General features: G+C 45.2%; 1 protein-coding gene across 6 annotated transcripts in view; it reads left to right on the plus strand.

Moving 5' to 3' along the window:
• RNF157 (ring finger protein 157) overlaps positions 1–19,330 on the plus strand; it is an 83,260-nt gene that overhangs the window by 41,491 nt on the left and 22,439 nt on the right. For all 6 annotated transcript variants that reach the window (XR_004347383.1, XR_004347382.1, XR_004347384.1 and 3 more), the window contains exons 3-5: positions 12,358–12,446; positions 18,369–18,515; positions 18,963–19,080. Coding sequence is in view for 2 of the 6 variants with exons in the window: in XM_032615939.1 (XP_032471830.1) it covers positions 12,358–12,446; positions 18,369–18,515; positions 18,963–19,080 (354 nt within the window). In the remaining 4 variants the exon portion in view is untranslated. The remainder of the gene's footprint in view (positions 1–12,357; positions 12,447–18,368; positions 18,516–18,962; positions 19,081–19,330) is intronic.

The following is a 19,330-nucleotide window of genomic DNA, read 5'->3' on the forward strand; positions in this document are numbered from 1 at the left end:
CCAGCCCCAAACCACCCTCTAACCTGGGCTGCGTAATGCTGGGGCAGGGACTCTTCGGCCACGTTTCTCCATTTCCAGGCTCTGCCAACAGAGGGCGCCAGAGGGTCTGCAGGGCTGGAGGAAGAGAAAGGGTAGTACCCAGAGACCAGAGTCCCACCCCCAGGGGGCCTCTAGGCTGATAGCCCCCACCTCTCCCCTTGATTCCCTCAGCCCCAGGGGTTGTTGCCGCTTCCTGAGGTGACTCTGTGTCAGCTCGGTGTCCCCTTTTTGTGTTTTGGTTCTCCGGTGCCTGTTTAACCAGTTCGATTAAATTCTCTGTTAAAATACCTGGTGTGGTTTGTTTTCCTGACTGGACTAATACAACCTTTATTTTTATTTTTATTTATTTATTGGCTGCATTGGGTCTTCGTTGCAGTGCGGGCTTTCTCTAGTTGTGGCGAGCAGGGGCTACTCTTCGTTGCGGTGCGTGGGCTTCTCACTGCGGTGGCTTCTCTTTGTTGCGGAGCATGGGCTCTAGGCACGCGGGCTTCAGTAGTTGTGGTGGGAGGGCTCAGTAGTTGTGGCTTGCGGGCTTAGTTGCTCCGCGGCATGTGGGATCTTCCCGGACCAGGGCTTGAACCCGTGTTCCCTGCATTGGCAGGCATTCTTAACCACTGTGCCACCAGGGAAGTCCCTAATACAACCTTTAATCTCACAAATTATAAGGTAGCTATTATGAAGCACATTTTACTCGTGAGGAAATAGAGACTTAGTAGGGTACAGCAATTTGTGTAAAATTGCACAACCACTAATACAAGGGCCAAGACCTACACCTTCCACTTTGGGACCCTTTGCTCTCCATTTCCTCTCAGCACTTCTCTTGCTGAACTTTTTTTTTTTTTTTAAATACTTAACAGAAGAATTACAAAGGTAGTAGGGAATTCCCATATTCCCTCCACCCAGCTATCTCTGATGTTAACGTCTTACACAACCGTGGAGCATGTATCCAAACTAAAAATTAGCATAGGTACATTACTATTTTTCAAAACTACAGATTTTATTAGGACTACGCCGGTGTTTCCACTAATGTCTTTTTTTAGTCCCAGTTACCTTTGGTTGTCACGTCTCCTTCATTTCTTCCAATCTTTAACAGTTTCTCAGTTTTTCCTTGTTTTTCATGACCATGACAGTTTTGAGATGTACTAGTTAGATATTTTGTAGAACTCCCATCAATTTGGGTTTTCTGATGTTTTCTTGTGATTAGACTAGGGTTATGGATTTGCGGAAAGAATACCACAGAGGTAAGTGCCCTTATTACATCATATCAGAGGCACATAACAGTTCATGACATACTCCCAGTGATGGCAACCTTGATCGCTTAGTGATGGTGGTGTCTGTCAGGTTTACCCACTACAAATCTTTCCTTTTCCATAATTGATTTGTTTAGAAGCCAGTCACTAAATCCTCTTGCTGAACTTCCCACTTAATCCTGGGGCTGTGCTTTCTTGGCAGATTATTAAGTAGTGCTTAAAGAATCTTTGAATTGGCCAGGCTGAGAATTGTAAACCTAGGAGCCAGACTAACTGTGTTAGGAGATATGACCATGTATTGCTTCTTGGGAAATCATTATCTGTTTTGCCGTCTTTGTTTTGCACTACGTTTAAACTTGGAACTTGGCTCCTTTTAGTCTCAGAAAGCTTATGGTTAATGCTAGGACACCTGTTTTTTTCTTGATGAACTGGAATCACTTCTGACAAGCCTTTAAAGATGCTCAGAAGCCCAGGGTCTTAATAGCATGCAGGAAATCAGTAAAAAGAGGAAGAGCCATAGAGAAGTGTTGGCTGAGAATAGGAAAATTGGAGGTGTTGAAGGATGTGGTTAAAGGAGTGAAGACTTACAAGGATGGACTGAGAGGTGATAGATGACTGTTGGAGGGATACAGAGATGTCAGGTAGGAGGTCAAGGAAGGGATGAGGATGGAACACAGGATGAGAGAGAAACCAGTGACGTGAATCAACCTTGGGATTGGACTCTGTGCATGATATATTGTAAATACTTGTATTTTGTCTCTGAGATTCACCATCTAGAACATAAGAGTTATACTTCTAGCTCTAGATTTCATTACAGACAGACTTTAAGTGAGCTTAGACTTCAATATATTTAATATATATTTAATATGTAAGCCAAAGAAATTAGTTCAGTTGGTTTATATAACCTTGGCTACTCACTGCTATTTGTTTAATTTATTTTTGGCTGCATTGGGTCTTTGTTGCTGCGCGTGGGCTTCCTCTAGTTGCGGCGAGCGGGGCCTACTCTTCATTGCGGTGCGCGGGCTTCTCATTGCGGCGGCTTCTCTTGTTGCAGAGCACAGGCTCTAGGCACGCAGGCTTCAGCAGTTGTGGCGTGCAGGCTCAGAAGTTGTGGCTCGCGGGCTCTAGAGCACAGGCTCAGTAGTTGTGGCGCACAGGCTTAGCTGCTCCCTGACATGTGGGATCTTCCCGGACCAGGGCTCAAACCTGTGTCTCCCGTACAGGCAGGTGGATTCTTAACCAGTCCTACGCACTGCTATTAAGGAGTGAGTGAAGAATAATCAGAGCTCTCAAGACTTTTGGAAGCTTAGCAGGGCAAAGTGAAACAGATTGGTACCTTGTTAAATTCGCTGCAAATTACAGATCTTTTTTAAAATTAAATATTTATTTATTTATTTTTGGCTGCGTTGGGTCTTAGTTGTGGCACGCGGGATCTTTCATTGAGGCGTGTGGGCTTCTCTCTAGTTGTGGCGCGTTGGCTCTGGAGTTGTGGGGTGCTGGCTTAGTTGCCCTGCAGCATGTGGAATCCTAGCTCCCCAACCAGGGATCGAACCCCCGTCCCCTGCATTGGAAGGCAGATTCTTAACCACTGGACCACCAGGGAAGTCCCTACAGATCTTAGTATTAACAATTTAGAAATTAAAACTATCATACATATGCTATAGGGTTTTTTGTTTTTGTTTATAAACAGCAGTAATTATTTTTATTTATTTATTTTTTGACTGTGTTGGGTCTTTTTTTTTTTTTTTTTTACATCTTTATTGGAGTATAATTGCTTTACAACGGTGTGTTAGTTTCCGCTTTATAACATATAGGTTTTTATTTTATGCTATTCTGTTCTAATTATATGGGGTTTCCATATCTCATGATGAGCTAACCAAAATAAAATCTCATTAGGGTTTTTGAATTACTAATGGCCTTCTTCCTGGGCCTAGGGCTGTATCTGCAAATAGGTAGCTTAGCCAAAGAAACTGACCTTACCTGGGCTTAGAATTCTGTATTTGATTGGCTTATAGACTTAAATGTTTCTGTATTTCATACTATTCTTTTTCTGAAGCTGAGATTCCTAACATAGCAGACTTCAGCATATTTTTTTTAAGATTTATTTATTTAATTTATTTTTGGCTGCATTGGGTCTCAGCTGTGGCACGCGGGATCTTCGTTGAGCCGTGCGGGCTCTTCGTTCTGGTGCACGGGCTTCTCTCTAGTTGTGGCGTGCGGGTTTTTCTCTTCTCTAGTTGTGGTGCACGGGTTCCAGAGCACGTGGGCTCTGTAGTTTGCGGCACGTGGGCTCTAGTTGAGGTGCATGAGCTCAGCAGTTGTGGCGCATGGGCTTAGTTGCCTATGGCATGTGGGATCTTAGTTCCCTGACCAGGGATCAAACCCCCGTCCCCTGCATTCTTTACCGCTGGACCACCAGGGAAGTCCCTCAGAGCATATTTCCTTCCAGAAATATGAGAGATGGAGACTTGAAACTCTTGTAATTGATCTTGGCTCTTACAGAGATAGTTTTAGGGTCAGTATATTTCAGGAGGGGCACAGGTGGGTAGCTTGGAGTTTTTCAACTTGAAGACCAGCTTACAGTTTTTAGTTTTTAAAATATAGACTGAGGAAGACTTCGGTCCACTTGCTCTTCTTAATAACTGGCCTACTGAAAACACCTCTGTTAAATAAAATGACTGGAAAATTAATACTTGGTGGCATTAGAACATTCATATGCTTCTTTGGAAAAAATATATTTGTTGTGTATTTTATTGTTTTAATTATTTTTAAATTTTTTTAACATCTTTATTGGAGTATAATTGCTTTACAATGGTGTGTTAGTTTCTGCTTTATTGTTGTGTATCTTAAAATACCTGTTTTAGGACTTCCCTGGTGGTGCAGTGGTTGAGAGTCCGCCTGCCGATGCAGGGGACGCGGGTTCGCGCCCCGGTCCGGGAAGATCCCACATGCCGCGGAGCGGCTGGGCCCGTGAGCCATGGCCGCTGAGCCTGCGCATCCGGAGCCTGTGCTCCGCAGCGCGAGAGGCCAGGACAGTGAGAGGCCCGCGTACCGCAAAAAAAAAAAAAAAAACAAACAAAAATAAAATACCTGTTTTGGCTGATACTGGTGCTTTGGGTATATTCTTTTTTTTTTTTTTTTTTTTTTTTTTTTTTTTTTTTTATGCGTTACGCTGGCCTCTCACTGTTGTGGCCTCTCCCGTTGCGGAGGACAGGCTCCGGACGCGCAGGCTCAGCGGCCATGGCTCACGGGCCCAGCCGCTCCGCGGCATGTGGGATCCTCCCAGACCGGGGCGCGAACCCGTGTCCCCTGCATCGGCAGGCGGACTCTCAACCACTGCGCCACCAGGGAAGCCCTGGGTATATTCTTTACCTACACTATTAAGCGTCTCAAAATCTCTTACTTAAAACTGGATTCTTATTTGTGAGCTGGGTTACCAGTCTCCTGACCAGATGAAATCTGGAAGTCAGGCATCTAGAATGGGGTGCTGGTCTGAAAGGAGTCGTTTCTCTGACCATTAGTCATTATTTACCAACTTGCTGGAGGGAGAAGATGACAGTGTCTGCTTTACTAAAAGCACTTTTTTCCCTTTTAACTCTCCTTAAAATTAGCTGGTGTTAGGCAGAACCCTTTGTATCTAAAAGCAGCTCATCTTCAGAAAGATACTTTTATTGTAGAAGCACAAGATCATTGGGTAGTGTTTTATCCCGATGGGAGGGGCTTTCAGTCAGGGGAACCGGAAGTTGAGTAGGTTTCACTTGTCATCAAAGCAGCACACATAGCCCTGGAGGTGCATTTGATGTCAGAGTGTACCGCAACCTGTTGCCCGGTCTGAGTACTCCTGAACGATATGAGTCAAGACCCAAACCATAAGTAGAGGGAGAAAATGGGTCTGTGACGGTTGTTAACAGAGACCAGGGCGATTTTGTGATGGGTGCTTTTCTCTGCAGTGGATCTTTCATGCTCTCGTTATCAAAGAGAACTGGTTAACTGGGCATACTCGTAGTAGGGTTTAAATATTTTGGAAAGATCAACCTTAGAGGTGATGTCATATAGCCAGGACATTGGTCCCATGTGCACCCTGCCAGGGGACCCAGCGGAGGAGTTAACAGACTATAAATAGACTGCCATCTTGAGTGGATTCCTTTGGTAACCAAACCTGAACACAGAGCACCTTTGAGTTAAGGTCATCATGTGACACCCTCGTGGTATCTCCCTCACATCTTTGATTTGAGTGAAAAAAATGTCTTTTCACATCTTGTCAGCTTTGTGGTCACCAGCCTTTCTACATGGGTGATTGACTCCCCACGAGGATTGGATGGAAAATTAGTGAAAAGGGGTTTTACTGCTGTAAATATAGCTCATTGATGTTTTAGTGGACAGCAGGCACAATGCAGTCTGTCCCAGGGCTACAGCTGGTTAAATAGGCAAATTTGTATTCATTTCATATCATTCAACCAGAGTAAACTGTTCTCCCTGATGTGCATCTAAGAAAATGTTATAAAGTATCACAAGTCTAAATATATCCACTGGTAAGTCTTGGACACACTACATAGCTGAGAAGAGGGGAAGTAGAGAAAGCTGAGAAAATAACCAGGCATCAAATAGAAGGAACTGAATTTTAAATATAAAACCCCTAAAATCTATAAAAGCAAGAGCTTATGTAAATGAGTGCTGTAAATGAGCTATTCATATGATCCCAGATGTTGATTTCCATATTAACTATTATTTCTTTCTCTGACACAAATATTACATGTCTATGTGTAAAAATGAGTACTTTTCTTTTTTAGTCATAAATTGCCTAAAAATAATTTCCTTTCTCTTCAGAGGCAGATTTTTGGCATTTGGGGCTTTTTTCTTCTTAAGTAAAAACTGCATTAGGTCATATTCATTTGTTTTTCTTTTACACCACCCCCCCCCCTTTTTCCTATTAAGTTTCCTTTCAGGGAATGTTTATTGCATCATTGTTTGTAATATTGAAAACTGGAAGCAGAGCAAGTGTTCACTGGTAAAAGATTAGTGAATACATGGTGGTCTGAGGTAGACGTCTCTAAAAAGGAACCAGGGATCCTTGGAGACATGATCAATTCCAGGGCAGGGACAGAAAAACACAACATGAACTTGGAATATCTTGTGGTGCCAGAAAGTAAGGAAGTGCTCAAAAGGTGATGGGGCGAGTCAAAAGGACACAGGAGCCAACTGAGGGAGTTCCCAGTGGCCAAATCCAGGGTGCTATGTGTGTATATGGTCAGGCCTGAATCTAATAGCAAGTGTTAGCAAATTATGTACCTTAAAAAAACCTTTTTATGGAAATTATTTATTTTTATGAATGGATTATAGGCCCTTTTACAGACTACTGGGAATTACCCAATAATTTACAAATGAAGTAAGATCCTTTTATCGCGTATGCACTGGGACCATATTTTCTACAGCAAAAATGTGAGTGCAGACATGGGGGTAGTTTAACAAAATACTTGAAATTAGAATGGTTAGAAAATCTAGGATACATGGTTGATATATACATACATATATATATGTGTATATGAATATATACGTATGTGTACCCCGCCACACACACACACACACACACACATCCATATCCGGTCTATCTAAACCGGCAGTTCCACATTCGGCCGCCAAGTGGCACTTTGCTGGTGTAAGGAAAACTGACAAGGAAACTGACGAGCACCAGGATAAAAGGTCAAAGAGGCGCTTGCTCTGTATTCATATGAGCCTTGATCGCCAACCCCCTGGGGCCCATTGAAAGAGTTCCTCTGGCTGAGTGGGTACTATACCCCCATCCTGGGCTTGAGGTGCTTGGGATTTAAATTATTCTGAGATTTAGGCTTATTTCAGCGCGGACACAAGCAGGCCGGTCCTGGGCGGGGGCGGGGGCGGGGCGGCGGGGGCGGGGGTGGGGGGGGCGGTTCGCTGCTGGTACCTGAGTGCAGGGCGCCAGATGCAAGCTCTGCTGTGGGCCCCTTACAGGTGGAACTAAGAGAGGCGTGCCTGGTCCATCACCGAATCCAGGCTAGCATAGCGCTCAGGGCATAGTGAACGTGTTGAATGAATTGGTAGATGTCTTTGTTCTTTGAAAATAATTTAGAGGAGAAACCACTGTGCTTTAGGAATATCTATCAGTAACACATATTGGAGCATCTTGGGCAGAAGGTAAACAGTGATGAACATCTCCCCTGCTCCTGCTGACGTTCTCTGACGTCACACCCTGAATATACCTTTGTGTCTTCTACAGGTGCTGTTAGCTCTTACAGACAAAGGGACAAAGAAAGCTTTCCTCTGAGAAGACCTTAGATACTCCTGTTAAAATTTAAAAGGAGTGTGGCATTAGATATGCTTTTGTATGTACTGCCTGAGCATAAGGGTGTAATCCGGAGAGTTTCGACCAGCCTCTAGAACCTGAACAGGATTCGGTACCTTCTGCAGTGATCGTTTAACGTTCAGACTCTCTCTACACTCTACTCAGGTACCTGGAACACTCCTGGGATCAGAACAACATGTAACCTTGCCCTGCTGTAGCCAAGGCAGCTGCAGGACAAACAGTGTGGCTTTTGGATTCAAATCCTGGTTCTGCTACTCATTAGCCCTGAGACCTTGAATAATTATGTGAATCTTTTGAGTCTCAGTTTCTTTATCTGCAAAATGGGGGTGTTAATACTGATATTCTTCATTTATCGAGTCAACGAACATATTTCTTGAGGTCCTCCTTCATTTCAGACTCTCCTCCAAGAGCTTACAGTCTGGTGGGCATGGCCGACATGTCTATTAGTGTTTAGAATATTAAGTAAGAATGTATCTAAACCAGAACTCCATGGTAGTGATGATAGCACAGAACATGTGAATGCATTTGCTGCCACTGGACTGCGTGCTTAAAAATGGCTAAGGTGATACATTTCATGTTATATATATTTTATAAATGAAATAAAGTAAAATGAAAAAAAAAAATCTAAAGGACCCAGCATGGTGCCCGGCCCATAGTAAGTACTCAGTGAACGTTTCCCTATGTTCTCTTTTTTCATGGATGGGCATTGGCAAGCTGTCATTGCGACAGTTACCCAAATTTTACCCCATTAAGAGGGCTTTCTTCTGGCAGCATTTCTGCTTAGATGAATGGAGTGGAGGGACCTGAGCCTTAATTCTCTGTCAACACATTACTGACCCGGCAGGTTTGGGCCACAAGTCCCTGAGCAGACCCGATTTCATTCTTTGCATATTAGTCTTTATAAGCCTGTCTTCATTATAAAAAGTGAAAGAGAATTCTGGAAGCTGTTTTTAAGGTCCTTCGTAAGGTGGTGAGAGTTTATTTACTCCAGGATGTTGTCTGAGAGACGGGAAGACGTCTCCTAAGCCCATACTGAGCTTGAGGCAAGAAGTGAGGGTACGGCTTGCAGAAGGCCTGTGGGTCCTCCTCCATCTGTGCGCCTGGCGGCCTGTTGTGTGCAAGACAGAAAAGGCCACTTCTTCCCATTTACTGGCCGAGAAAAATAAATTCTGTCTGACCTTTCTTGTCATCACTCACTCCCTAATGAGGTACAACTGGGGCTGAGAAAACTACGGTTCCAAGGTCATAAGAAAGCAAGTGGAAACTGTGGATGTGAACTGAGAAACGGTTATTGATGCTGTTCTGAGCACAGTGGAATGACCGGTGAGCGGCTCCTTCGGGGCGGTGCTTGGACCCGAGTTTGTCCTGACCTTCATCTCCTTTGGTCCCAAGAAGATGTTACTTTGCTTTCATGTCACACGTATCTGTTAGCATAGGAGTGAAGTCTCTGGTCCTGAAGTGAACTAAGATCCTTTTTTTTCTCTAAATATAATACAGTAATGGTGCGTGTATTAAAGAGGTACTGTAGGCAAACAAAAAAGTTCATCAGTGCCTTGCTAAGAAAAAAAGATGAACGAAGACATAGGTTAGTGTTTTCAGATCTTTTAATAACTGGTACTTCAATCCCTTCGTCATCTCTAGGTTAAGCAGCTGTATCCAGGAGCATCTTAGAGAAAGATGGAGGTAGAATGTGTTCAAACCTCAACTCTTCTCCCTAAAACTTGTGGGACTTTGGAAGGTGTTACTGAACCTGTTGCTATGTCAACGTCCTTATCTGCAAAAAGGGAACAACCATCTCTCTCTCCCTCACAGGATTGTTCCAAGGATAACTAAGATAATGTATGTAAAGAGCTTAGTATAGTGCCCGGCACCTAGTAAGTGCTCAATAAATGATCGTTTTAAAAGCGAAGATCACGAAGAAGCTTAGAGTCACGGTGGGCTAACCTGGCCTAGAGAGGTAGGGGAGGTGACTCTAAGAGCAGAGTATTTTCTTTAGTTTGCCTCTGTTCCTGCTGTCTCCTCTGTCTTCCCTGTCATCTCTGAATTTACAAATTACGTTTATCCTTAAAGATTCCAGATCAAATACCACCTCCTCCATGAAGCCTTCTGGATTACCTCAGCCAGAAGCCACTACTTCCTGTATCGTTGCCCTTTTTGTGGCATTTCTGTTTAGTGTTACAGTTACTTGTGTAACTATATCATCGTCCTTATAATGCTGCTTCCTGAAAGAGCAGGACCTTATCTTTTCCACTTTAAATCTCTCTTTACACCCAGCACCGAGTGTTGCCGATAGACTCTGATTGGGTACGTGAATGGCCACTAAGGCAGAAGCTTTGGTAGGTAAGAGCCTACAAACAGGATTAGTTTCTCCTAAACAGATTTTCAATGGTTTTCTTTTGGCGGGGCAGAGGGTAAAGAGCTAAAAATGTAAGTGTGGATTTATTATACTATAAGGATAGTTTATGTATATAAACAATTGATCCCACAGATGCCTTTCCCTGAGCAGCGAATAACTTGTGTTCCATTGCCAGTTATCATCAAATGGAATATTCTAAACGGAAGGTGAAGAAGACTAACTCCCCCCCCCAACCCCCCGCCTTCCTTTTGGTTTTCTTTTTTTTTTTGCGGGGGTAGGGAGGATATAGAGGGGAAAGGGCAAAGAGTGAAGGGAAAACCTCTGTGTTTTTTTGAACTCAGGTAGGAGTTAAGGATAACTCCCAAGTACCCGTGCAAATGCATATGATTAACTTCGCTACTCCAGAAAAAAATTTTAATCCCCAAGTCATTTATTTTGGCTTTAGAATAGACAAGCATTTGTGTTGGGTTTTCCTGCCTAATTACTTTTTGCTTAAGCTTATTTAAAAATTGTTTTAAATTCTTTTAGTGTGACAGCCCAGCAAAGGGGGTGGGGGGTGTGTGGAGAAATGGGCCACAGATGGGATCTGAGCTATAGGATTTCAGCTTTCCTGTATAAAAGCCTCCTGATACGCTGCAAGCAGGAGGGCAGAGTTGCAATCAGCTTTTCCGGAGAACAATTTGGCAAAATAGTTTTAAAAGTCTTAAAAATATGCTTACTCTTTGATCCAGTAATTCCACTTCTAGGAATGTCTTAAGGAAATAATCAAAGAGGCACGCAGAAATGTAGGGACAAAGCATTCACCACGACATTTATATCAGGAAAAAAAAAAAAAAGTAAAACCAACTGAAAACACTGAATAATGTGGAATTGATTAAAGTAGGCCCCTGTCTCTAATGTGTGTAGTTATATTGTCAAATTATAGACTTTAAAACATTTGCCACATCTTTCTAAGTGAAAGAGAGACAATAAAAGAGTAGGTACAGTTTGAAACAGTGCAGAGAAATAGAGCGGGGGGAGGGAGGGAGGAGGCGGGTGGGTGGATGGATGCCTATCCCAAAAGACGCATTCTGCAAATGTTAACTTTGGTATCACTGAGTGGTGAAATTATGGATGACTTTGTACTTTTTCGTGTTTTTCAAGTTTTCTTCTTAAACGTGTATTGCTTTGTAATCAGAAAAACCAACTGTCATATATTTTAAAAGAATATATGTTTAAGGTGAGAATTCCCTGGCGGTCCAGTGGTTAGGACTCCACACTTCCACTGCAGAGGGCCCGGGGTTCGATCCTTGGTCGGGGAACTAAGATCCCGCAAGATGTGCTGCTTGGCCAAAAAAAACAATATACGTTTAAGGTATCAGTGAAAAAATAAAATGTTGCTACACAATACCCACAAAGCAATAATCTGAATGCACAGCTGATAGTTTGGATTAAATGTATTTTCTTAAGGGTCACATTCATGCACGTGAAGTATCAGGGATCACACTGAATACACAAAATCAGACGTACCGTAGGTTCAATTATGTTTCCCAAGTAAAACAGCAAAAATCTGTGAAGACACAGAGTTTCATGTGGACGTTCTGTTTTCTGACACCAGCATGAGGGGGTAGACTCTTCAGAGCTAAGAGGACCACGGTTTTGCAAAGCTCCAGACACTAGTAGGTCTTCTGGGAATCATATGTAAAAAATGTTTACTGCCCAAATGATGTCATAAGAATAGCGGGAACATTTTCAATCACTCTTAATCTTCTCAAAGCAGTTCCCAATGGAATGTTTTACTGTGTCCCCTTTCTTATCTCCTCATTGTCATCAACTCACAACTCCAAACCCACGTGTTTAAACAGGGAAAGAGAGTGAAAGCGTGAGGTAAATGATGGGCAACCACAAACCTTTGATGACCCCAAAAGAGCTCTTTGGCTCACGTTGTTTTAAAAAAAACTCTGCTTTATATGATCAGCTGCGGAGGAAATTTGTTCTTCACTGTTTGCAGGCCTCCACTCTGTACACATGATGGGGTTCTCTTGTGTTTGCGGTTCGTAAATTCCTCAGACACCATGTGGCTTCACTGAAGGAAAATCCTTGCAGGTCCGGCTCCCCGTTGTGTAAGGTCAGGTGGAAAAGCCTTTTGTGATTAACTCGGCCACCGTGTGTCCCTTGGTATTTGGAACTTCAGTGGGAGTTTTTATTAGGTGTCCGCATTTTGAATGCTGACTCACATAAGCTTCATCTAATGGGAAAAGCAGGTAAATGTAGCGCTTTGGACACCAAGTCGGATCCCAGCTCTCCCAGTAGCTGTGACCTCGAGCACGTCCATTTACTATGGTTATCCATCTTTCTAAACACAGTCTTCTCCCACTTTGTTTCCGACACAGTTTCCTTACGCTGCCCCTCCTCCCCAAGAACCAGTGAAAACTCTGAGAAGCCTGATCAACATCCGAAAGGATACACTAAGACTTGTCAAGTAAGTTCAAGTTCCCAGCCGGCGGGGGCCAGGTTCCAGGGGCCCTTCCTCGTGGAGGGGCAGCCGACTTCCCAGGGGACCCACAGAGCGGTTTCTGCCAGACCCAGAGCCCGGCCTCTAGGCCTCCGGGCCGTGGGCTGCTTGCATGAGGGGTCTCCACACCTAGATTGTTCAGAACTTTCTCTGATAGTCAGTGTTTGGGAAGAACTTTCACTCTCCTGGAAGCTGTCATGATTACCCCGATTTGGTGAACCTTCCAGAAAAAGAACAGTTGGAGGAGAAAGTGAATTCTGCAGATACCTCGACAAGCCTGTGTGAAGATGGGATGTTTGAACTTGGTGCAGGAAATCCTTATTTTATTGCCTGTATTTCCTTTTTAATTTATTCTTAATCTCATGTGCCCTTCCTCTGGTGCACTGGGTTTGTTGTTTAATCACCACTGTCAGTACTAATTATTGTCATCATCTGTCTTCTTTGTGCTGTCCCTGAGATAACACAATTTTTTTTTCTTTTCTTTTCCTTTTTTTTTGGCAGCATGGCAAGGCTTGTGGGATCTTAGTTCCCTGACTGGGGATTGAACCCGGGCCCCCTGCAATGGAAGCACGGAGTTCTAACCCTGGACCACCAGGGAAGTCCCAGAGATAATGTGATTTTTAAACAGATGCTGCTCTCCAGATAGCAAGTCTGTCTACTAAGACTCACTGGTTCCCTGGGGAGACAGTTTGGTTAGGGCAAACCAGAGGTCCCACATTCTTCTCAGTTGACAAAGGAAGATGACTCGGAGAGCACTTTATGCTTGTATAGATCAGGGAATTTATTTCTCTCTGATCATCTTTTTAAAATATAACCACTTCGGGGGCTTCCCTGGTGGCGCAGTGGTTGGGAGTCCGCCTGCCGATGCGGGGGACGCGGGTTCGTGCCCCGGTCCGGGAGGATCCCACATGCTGCGGAGCGGCTGGGCCCGTGAGCCATGGCCGCTGGGCTTGTGCGTCCGGAGCCTGTGCTCCGCGACGGGAGAGGCCACAGCGGTGAGAGGCCCGCGCACAGCAAAAAAAAAAAAAAAAAATATAACCACTTCGGGGACTTCGCTGGTGGTCCAGTGGTTAAGACTTCCAATGCAGGGGGTGTGGGTTCAATCCCTGCTCAGGGAGCTAAGATCCCACATGCCTCGAGGCCAAAAAACCAAAATATAAAACAGGAGCAATATGGTAACAAATTCAATAAAGACTTTAAAAATGGCCCACGTCGGGCTTCCCTGGTGGCGCAGTGGTTAAGAATCCGCCTGCCAATGCAGGGGACATGGGTTCGAGCCCTGGTCCGGGAAGATCCCACATGCCACAGAGCAACTAAGCCTGTGCGCCACAACTACTGAGCCTGTGCTCTAGAGCCCGCGAGCCACAACTACTGAGCCCGCGTGTCACAGCTACTGAAGCCTGTGTGCCTAGAGCCCGTGCTCTGCATGCAACAAGAGAAGCCACTGCAATGAGAAGCCCACGCACCGCAATGAAGAGTAGCCCCGGCTCGGCGCAACTAGAGAAAGCCCGCTCACAGCAACGAAGACCCAATGCAGCCAAAAATAAATAAATAAAAAAAATAAATTTAAAAAAAAAAAAAAAAAAAAAAAATGGCCCACGTCAAAAAATAAATTTTTAGGAATAAAATATAACCACTTCATTGAGATATAGTTCATATACCATACAGTTCATTCATTTAAAGTGTACAATTCAGTGATTTTCTTTTAAGTATTTATTGTTTTATTTGGTTGCACCGGGTCTTAGTTGCGGCAGGCAGGCTCCTTAGTTGTGGCATGCAAACTCTTAATTGCGGCATGTGAACTCTTAGTTGCGGCATGCATGTGGAATCTAGTTCCCTGAGCAGGGATCAAACCCGGGTGCCCTGCGTTGGGATCGCGGAGTCTTATACGCTGCGCCACCAGGGAAGTCCCCCGATTCAGTGATTTTTAGTTATTCACAGAATTGTGCAACCATCACTACTATCTAATTTTAGAACATTTTCATCACCCCGAAAAGAAACCCGATACTCATTATTCATCATCCCCCATTTCCCCCCGAAACCCCTCTTCCCGGCCTAAGCAGCCACTAATCTGTTTTCTGTCTCAGTTTTTTAATATTTTCTTTGTCCCTGAGGTTTTCAACTGCTTCCCCAGCCGCTCGCACCCCCGGGGTCAACCCTGGGGACGGCGCAGCCAAGGGGGAACTCTTTTGCCGCAGAAGAGTCCGCAGCCGGCCGTCCCCCCTCCACCGGGGAGTTCCTGCCGCAGCAGGATAGATGGAGGCTACTGAGGCCTCGGGAGCCTGCCAGCTGTCAGCTGCTCCGGCTACTTGTTTCTCTCATCACATATGGTCTGCTCGCGTATTTGATGGAGATGGATTCAGGGGTCTGAGCCCCCTTGAGGTCCTGGCCTCGGACGTGGCAGCCTGGCTGCAGCTCTAGGATAAAATGAGGCAACTGCTCTGAGCTTCTGGTTCTCACCTGTAAAATAGTGAACCAACCTTACCTTTCATGGCTGTTGTCAAAAGGGATAATGAAAGGGAAAGCACCTGGTGATCAATAAGTGTTAAGATGAAGGGTGAGTTTTGATTTTGTTTTTTCCGAGATGGGACTAAAGTAAATTCTGATTCTCAGATTTCCAGGTAAAGGTGGAGGATCGAACATGTACCTTTGCTTCCTCTCCAAACCCCACTAAACAATAATGAGTATTTTTAAACAACACAAATCCACAAAAATTGGGAGAGTGGGAAAGGAGCAACAGCAACAAAATTTTAGAGGCTGGGGCTTCCCTGGTGGCGCAATGGTTAAGAATCCGCCTGCCAATGCAGGAGACACAGATTCGAGCCCTGGTCCGGGAGGATCCCACATGCCGCGGGATAGCTAAGCCCGTGTGCCACAACTACTGAGCCTGCGCTCTAGAGCCTTCGAGCCACAGCTACTGAAGTCCGCGCGCCTAGAGCCCGTGCTCCGCAACAAGAGAAGCCACCGCAATGAGAAGCCCGCGCACCGCGACAAAGAGTAGCCCCCGCCCGCCGCAACTAGAGAGCCCACACACAGCAACGAAGACCCAACGCAGCCAAAAATTAATTAAAAAAAATTTTAGAGACTGGAAACAGGTGGTGAATGTTAAATAACTTACTAAACCTGAGAAATCAGGATCCCGAGCAAACAGAAGGAAAAGCTGAGAATCACCAGTTTGTACTGTGGTTTCCCCCAGAAGGCTCAGGAATTGGCAGTTCCAGGTACCTCTGGACATCTTGGGGGTGGGGGGTGCTAAAAGGAGGGAGGTTAGTGGAAAGTCTGCTTGAGAGGTATTCAGATGCCCCCTCCCTTAGACTACACAGCCAGAACTACCCTCCCACACCCTGGCAAAAGGCTGGCAGACGATGCTCACTGGAAACGTTCAAACAAAGAATCTCTGGACTTGGGGGACCGAGGCACAGCTAAGGGCTGGACTCAGTACTGAAATCAGGGGGTTAAGTGAATTCAGAAACGTTGGATGCTGAGCCCTCCAGCCTGCCCCCCAACCCCAACTCTAAGCCCAGAATGCCAGCAGCCAGGCCATTGTTAGAAGAGAGGAAAACTGTTCTTTGGACAATCAGACGCCCCCAGGTGGGAAGACCAAAGAGACTGGTGCTGGAGATCCCTCGCCAGACCCAGATGAGTCCCCAGGGAAGCCTAGCATCCCCAAGCCCCACCATGCACTCAGTTCCCATCGGGATTTTTTTTTTTTTTTTTTTGGCCGCGTGCCATGAGGGATCTTAGTTCCTTGACCAGGGATCGAACCCCTGCACCCTGTAGTGCAAGCGTGGAGTCCTAACCGCTGGACCGCCAGGGAAGTCCCCGTGGACCACAATTAGGGGGTTTAAATGTCTTAGTATGAGCAGACAACCAAAGATTCTCAGATGTATAAGGAACGCCTATCGTATGAAAGACAATTGTAAAACAAGCCAACAGGGGGAAAAAGTGGAAATAAAAACTGTGCAGGAAGAGGAAACCTTGATTTGTAGCCTCAGAGACATAGAGAAGATACTGCCTTCTTATTTCACGGACGCAGTGACACAAAGCGTTTAGCAAACAAACAAGGCTCTCGGAGCTTAAAAACGTAGAAATGAAAAAACCAATAGAATATCGGAAGAAAAGTTGAAATGTTCTAGGAAGTGGAGCATAAAGGCAAAGCTATGGAAAACAGAAGAGGAAAGATACGAAGAATAGAAGGTCCAACAGCCAACTAATGGTTCTAGAAAGAGAGAATGGAGAACATAGAAGGAAGGAATCACCGATGACGTACATAATTTAAGAGTTTCTACAAAGGTCCACCGAGTGCTCAGCCCAGTCGAGGATGAAAGCGACCCTGGGAGCTAAAAGATACTGCAGCGATGCTCTGAAATGACTTTTTAAAAGTATTTATAATCCAGAATTCTTTACTCAGCCAGACTTTTTTTTTTTTTTTGGCCTCGTGGCTTGCAGGATCTTAGCTCCCCGACCAGGGATTGAACCCGTATCCTCAGCAGTGAAAGCACCGAGTCCTAACCACTGGACCGCCAGGGAACTCCCTCAGCCAGACTTTCAATGACGTGTGATTGTATAATAAAATCTCGAAAAGTTTATCCCTCCACCACACCCTTTTTCAGGAAGCTACTGGAAGTTGTGCTCCAGCAAAAGGAAAGCGTAACCCAAGAAAGAGGAAGCCAGGAGGTGCAGGAAGCATGCGATTCTCCGGGAGAGAGGCAAAAGGGACACACAGGGAGATGGGACAGGGAGATTCCAGGGTGGCAGCCATGTGCCATGTGCAGGTACGGAGGGATCAGGGTCCAGATGGAGCAGGTCAGAAGGCTCCGTAAGTGTCCTGCTCAAAAAGACAAGGTGCACAGAATACCTGGTACGTCTGAACGTCGAGATGTAGACAGCCAAAGAGTTTGAATTTGAATCAGTGACTAGTGCATAAAAGACTAAGCAACTGAAGAAAAAAGCAAAATGAGCACAAGCTCTGAGAAAAACTTATGCAGGAAAGGAAAAATTATTAGAGATTACTCTGTGGCTGAGCTGTGAATAATGTTGATGGACTCACAGTCGTATAGACGAAGATGTCCTGAGCTAACAAAATCATGGTGAACCACATGGTGGAAGGGGTGTCCCTATACGGAGCAGAGTGAGGAAAGAGAAAGTCTCATTTCCATAGTAGGAGGTCAATAGATAATGCCTAAAACTGAAAAATTAACATGCAGATAAATGCCAAAATGGTCAGCTACAGAGGTAAAGGCGGTTTTCCCTAAAGAAGAGGAAAAGGGACAGAAAGAGACCTGCTGGTTTTTTGTCACAAGCCTTGTGGAAACTATTTAAACTATGTGATTAGTAACTTTGATTAAAATTAAAAACTTTTTTTGGTAAAGCCTGGCAAACGCACAAGGATGTTAACTGTAGCACTGTGAAATATCAGAAATCCCCTAAATGCCCCCTGACAGTGGTAACAAAGCGCTCTGCCGTCATTCAAAATGAGGATGGAAAGTGTATGATCACAGAGGGAAGCCCACAATACGTTCAATTAGAAAAAGAAAACAAGGGACATCCCTGATGGCGCAGTGGATAAGACTCCTTGCTCCCAATGCAGGGGGCCTGGGTTCAATCCCTGGTCAGGGAGCTAGATCCCACACGCATGCCACAACTAAGGAGCCCTCGAGCCGCAAATAAGACCTGGTGCAACCAAATAAATAAATATTAAAAAAAAAAAAAAAGAAGGGAATTCCCTGGCAGTCCAGTGGTTAGGACTCTGCACTTCCACTGCAGGGGGCATGGTTCCAACCCTGGTCAGGGAACTAAGATCCCACAAAAAAAAAAAGAAAAGAAGAAAGATTACTTTGAATATATTAATTTGCTACTCCCGAATGCTGAGTCTTTGTGGTTTTCTAGATGTGCCGAGGAAGTGAAGACCCCGGGAGAAGAGGCCAGCAGAGCGAAAGTCCACTACAACGTGGAATTCACCTTTGACACGGATGCTCGGGTGGCCATCACCATCTATTACCAGGCCACCGAAGAGTTCCAGAATGGGATTGCCAGGTAAGAACAAAGGACCAGGGGAGCCACGTCCTTCCTAGACAGGTTAGGGTCTGTGCCTGGCGTGCTCACCTGTGGAGGAAAACATTCTTTTTCTACACCCAGGTGAGAGCTGGTTCCTGAATTTGGGTTTTCTTCTACACAGCCTTACGTTTTCACCTTTCCCTTCAAGCTGTGTCATCTTGGCACAGTGACAGATGGCAGCATAGTCCTTCAGGTCACCATGATGCTGTTAAAAATCTGTTCAGCTACCTTTCTGTGGATATGTGGGCTGAATAGATAACTTCAGTAGCATTACCAAGCAAGGGCAAAGGAAAGAGATTATAAAGAAGATCTTTTCTTCTCTTTTCTCTTCCACTCTATACTGAGAACCTGTTGCTAACTGAGAACAGGTATGAGACAGAGGAAACTGTCAGTAACTTTTGCTTTGCTTCCCACTTTGATCAACAGCTACATCCCCAAAGACAACAGCCTGCAGTCAGAGACGGTGCACTACAGGCGTGGAGTGTGCCAGCAGTTCTGCCTGCCCTCCCACACCGTGGACCCCTCCGAGTGGGCTGAAGAGGAGGTGAGCTGCCGGCTGGCGGAGGGGCCCGGCCACTGGGAGAAAGTGCAGGACAGGTTCTGCCCACAGACCCACAGGGCGTGGGAGCTACTCAGGACCCTGGCCAGCAGCAAAGGATGGGCCCGGGTACTCGAAGGCCGTGCTCCCCTTCAGCCTTGTAACGTCTTCATGCCCTGGGAAGGATACATCTAATTTTTCTATCCCAGAGTAGCCCGTTAACCCAGGATATTTTGGGAAAGCCGTGCCCAAAGGA

Source organism: Phocoena sinus, chromosome 20 (assembly GCF_008692025.1).
Source record: "Phocoena sinus isolate mPhoSin1 chromosome 20, mPhoSin1.pri, whole genome shotgun sequence".
NCBI classification, from domain to species: domain Eukaryota; kingdom Metazoa; phylum Chordata; class Mammalia; order Artiodactyla; family Phocoenidae; genus Phocoena; species Phocoena sinus.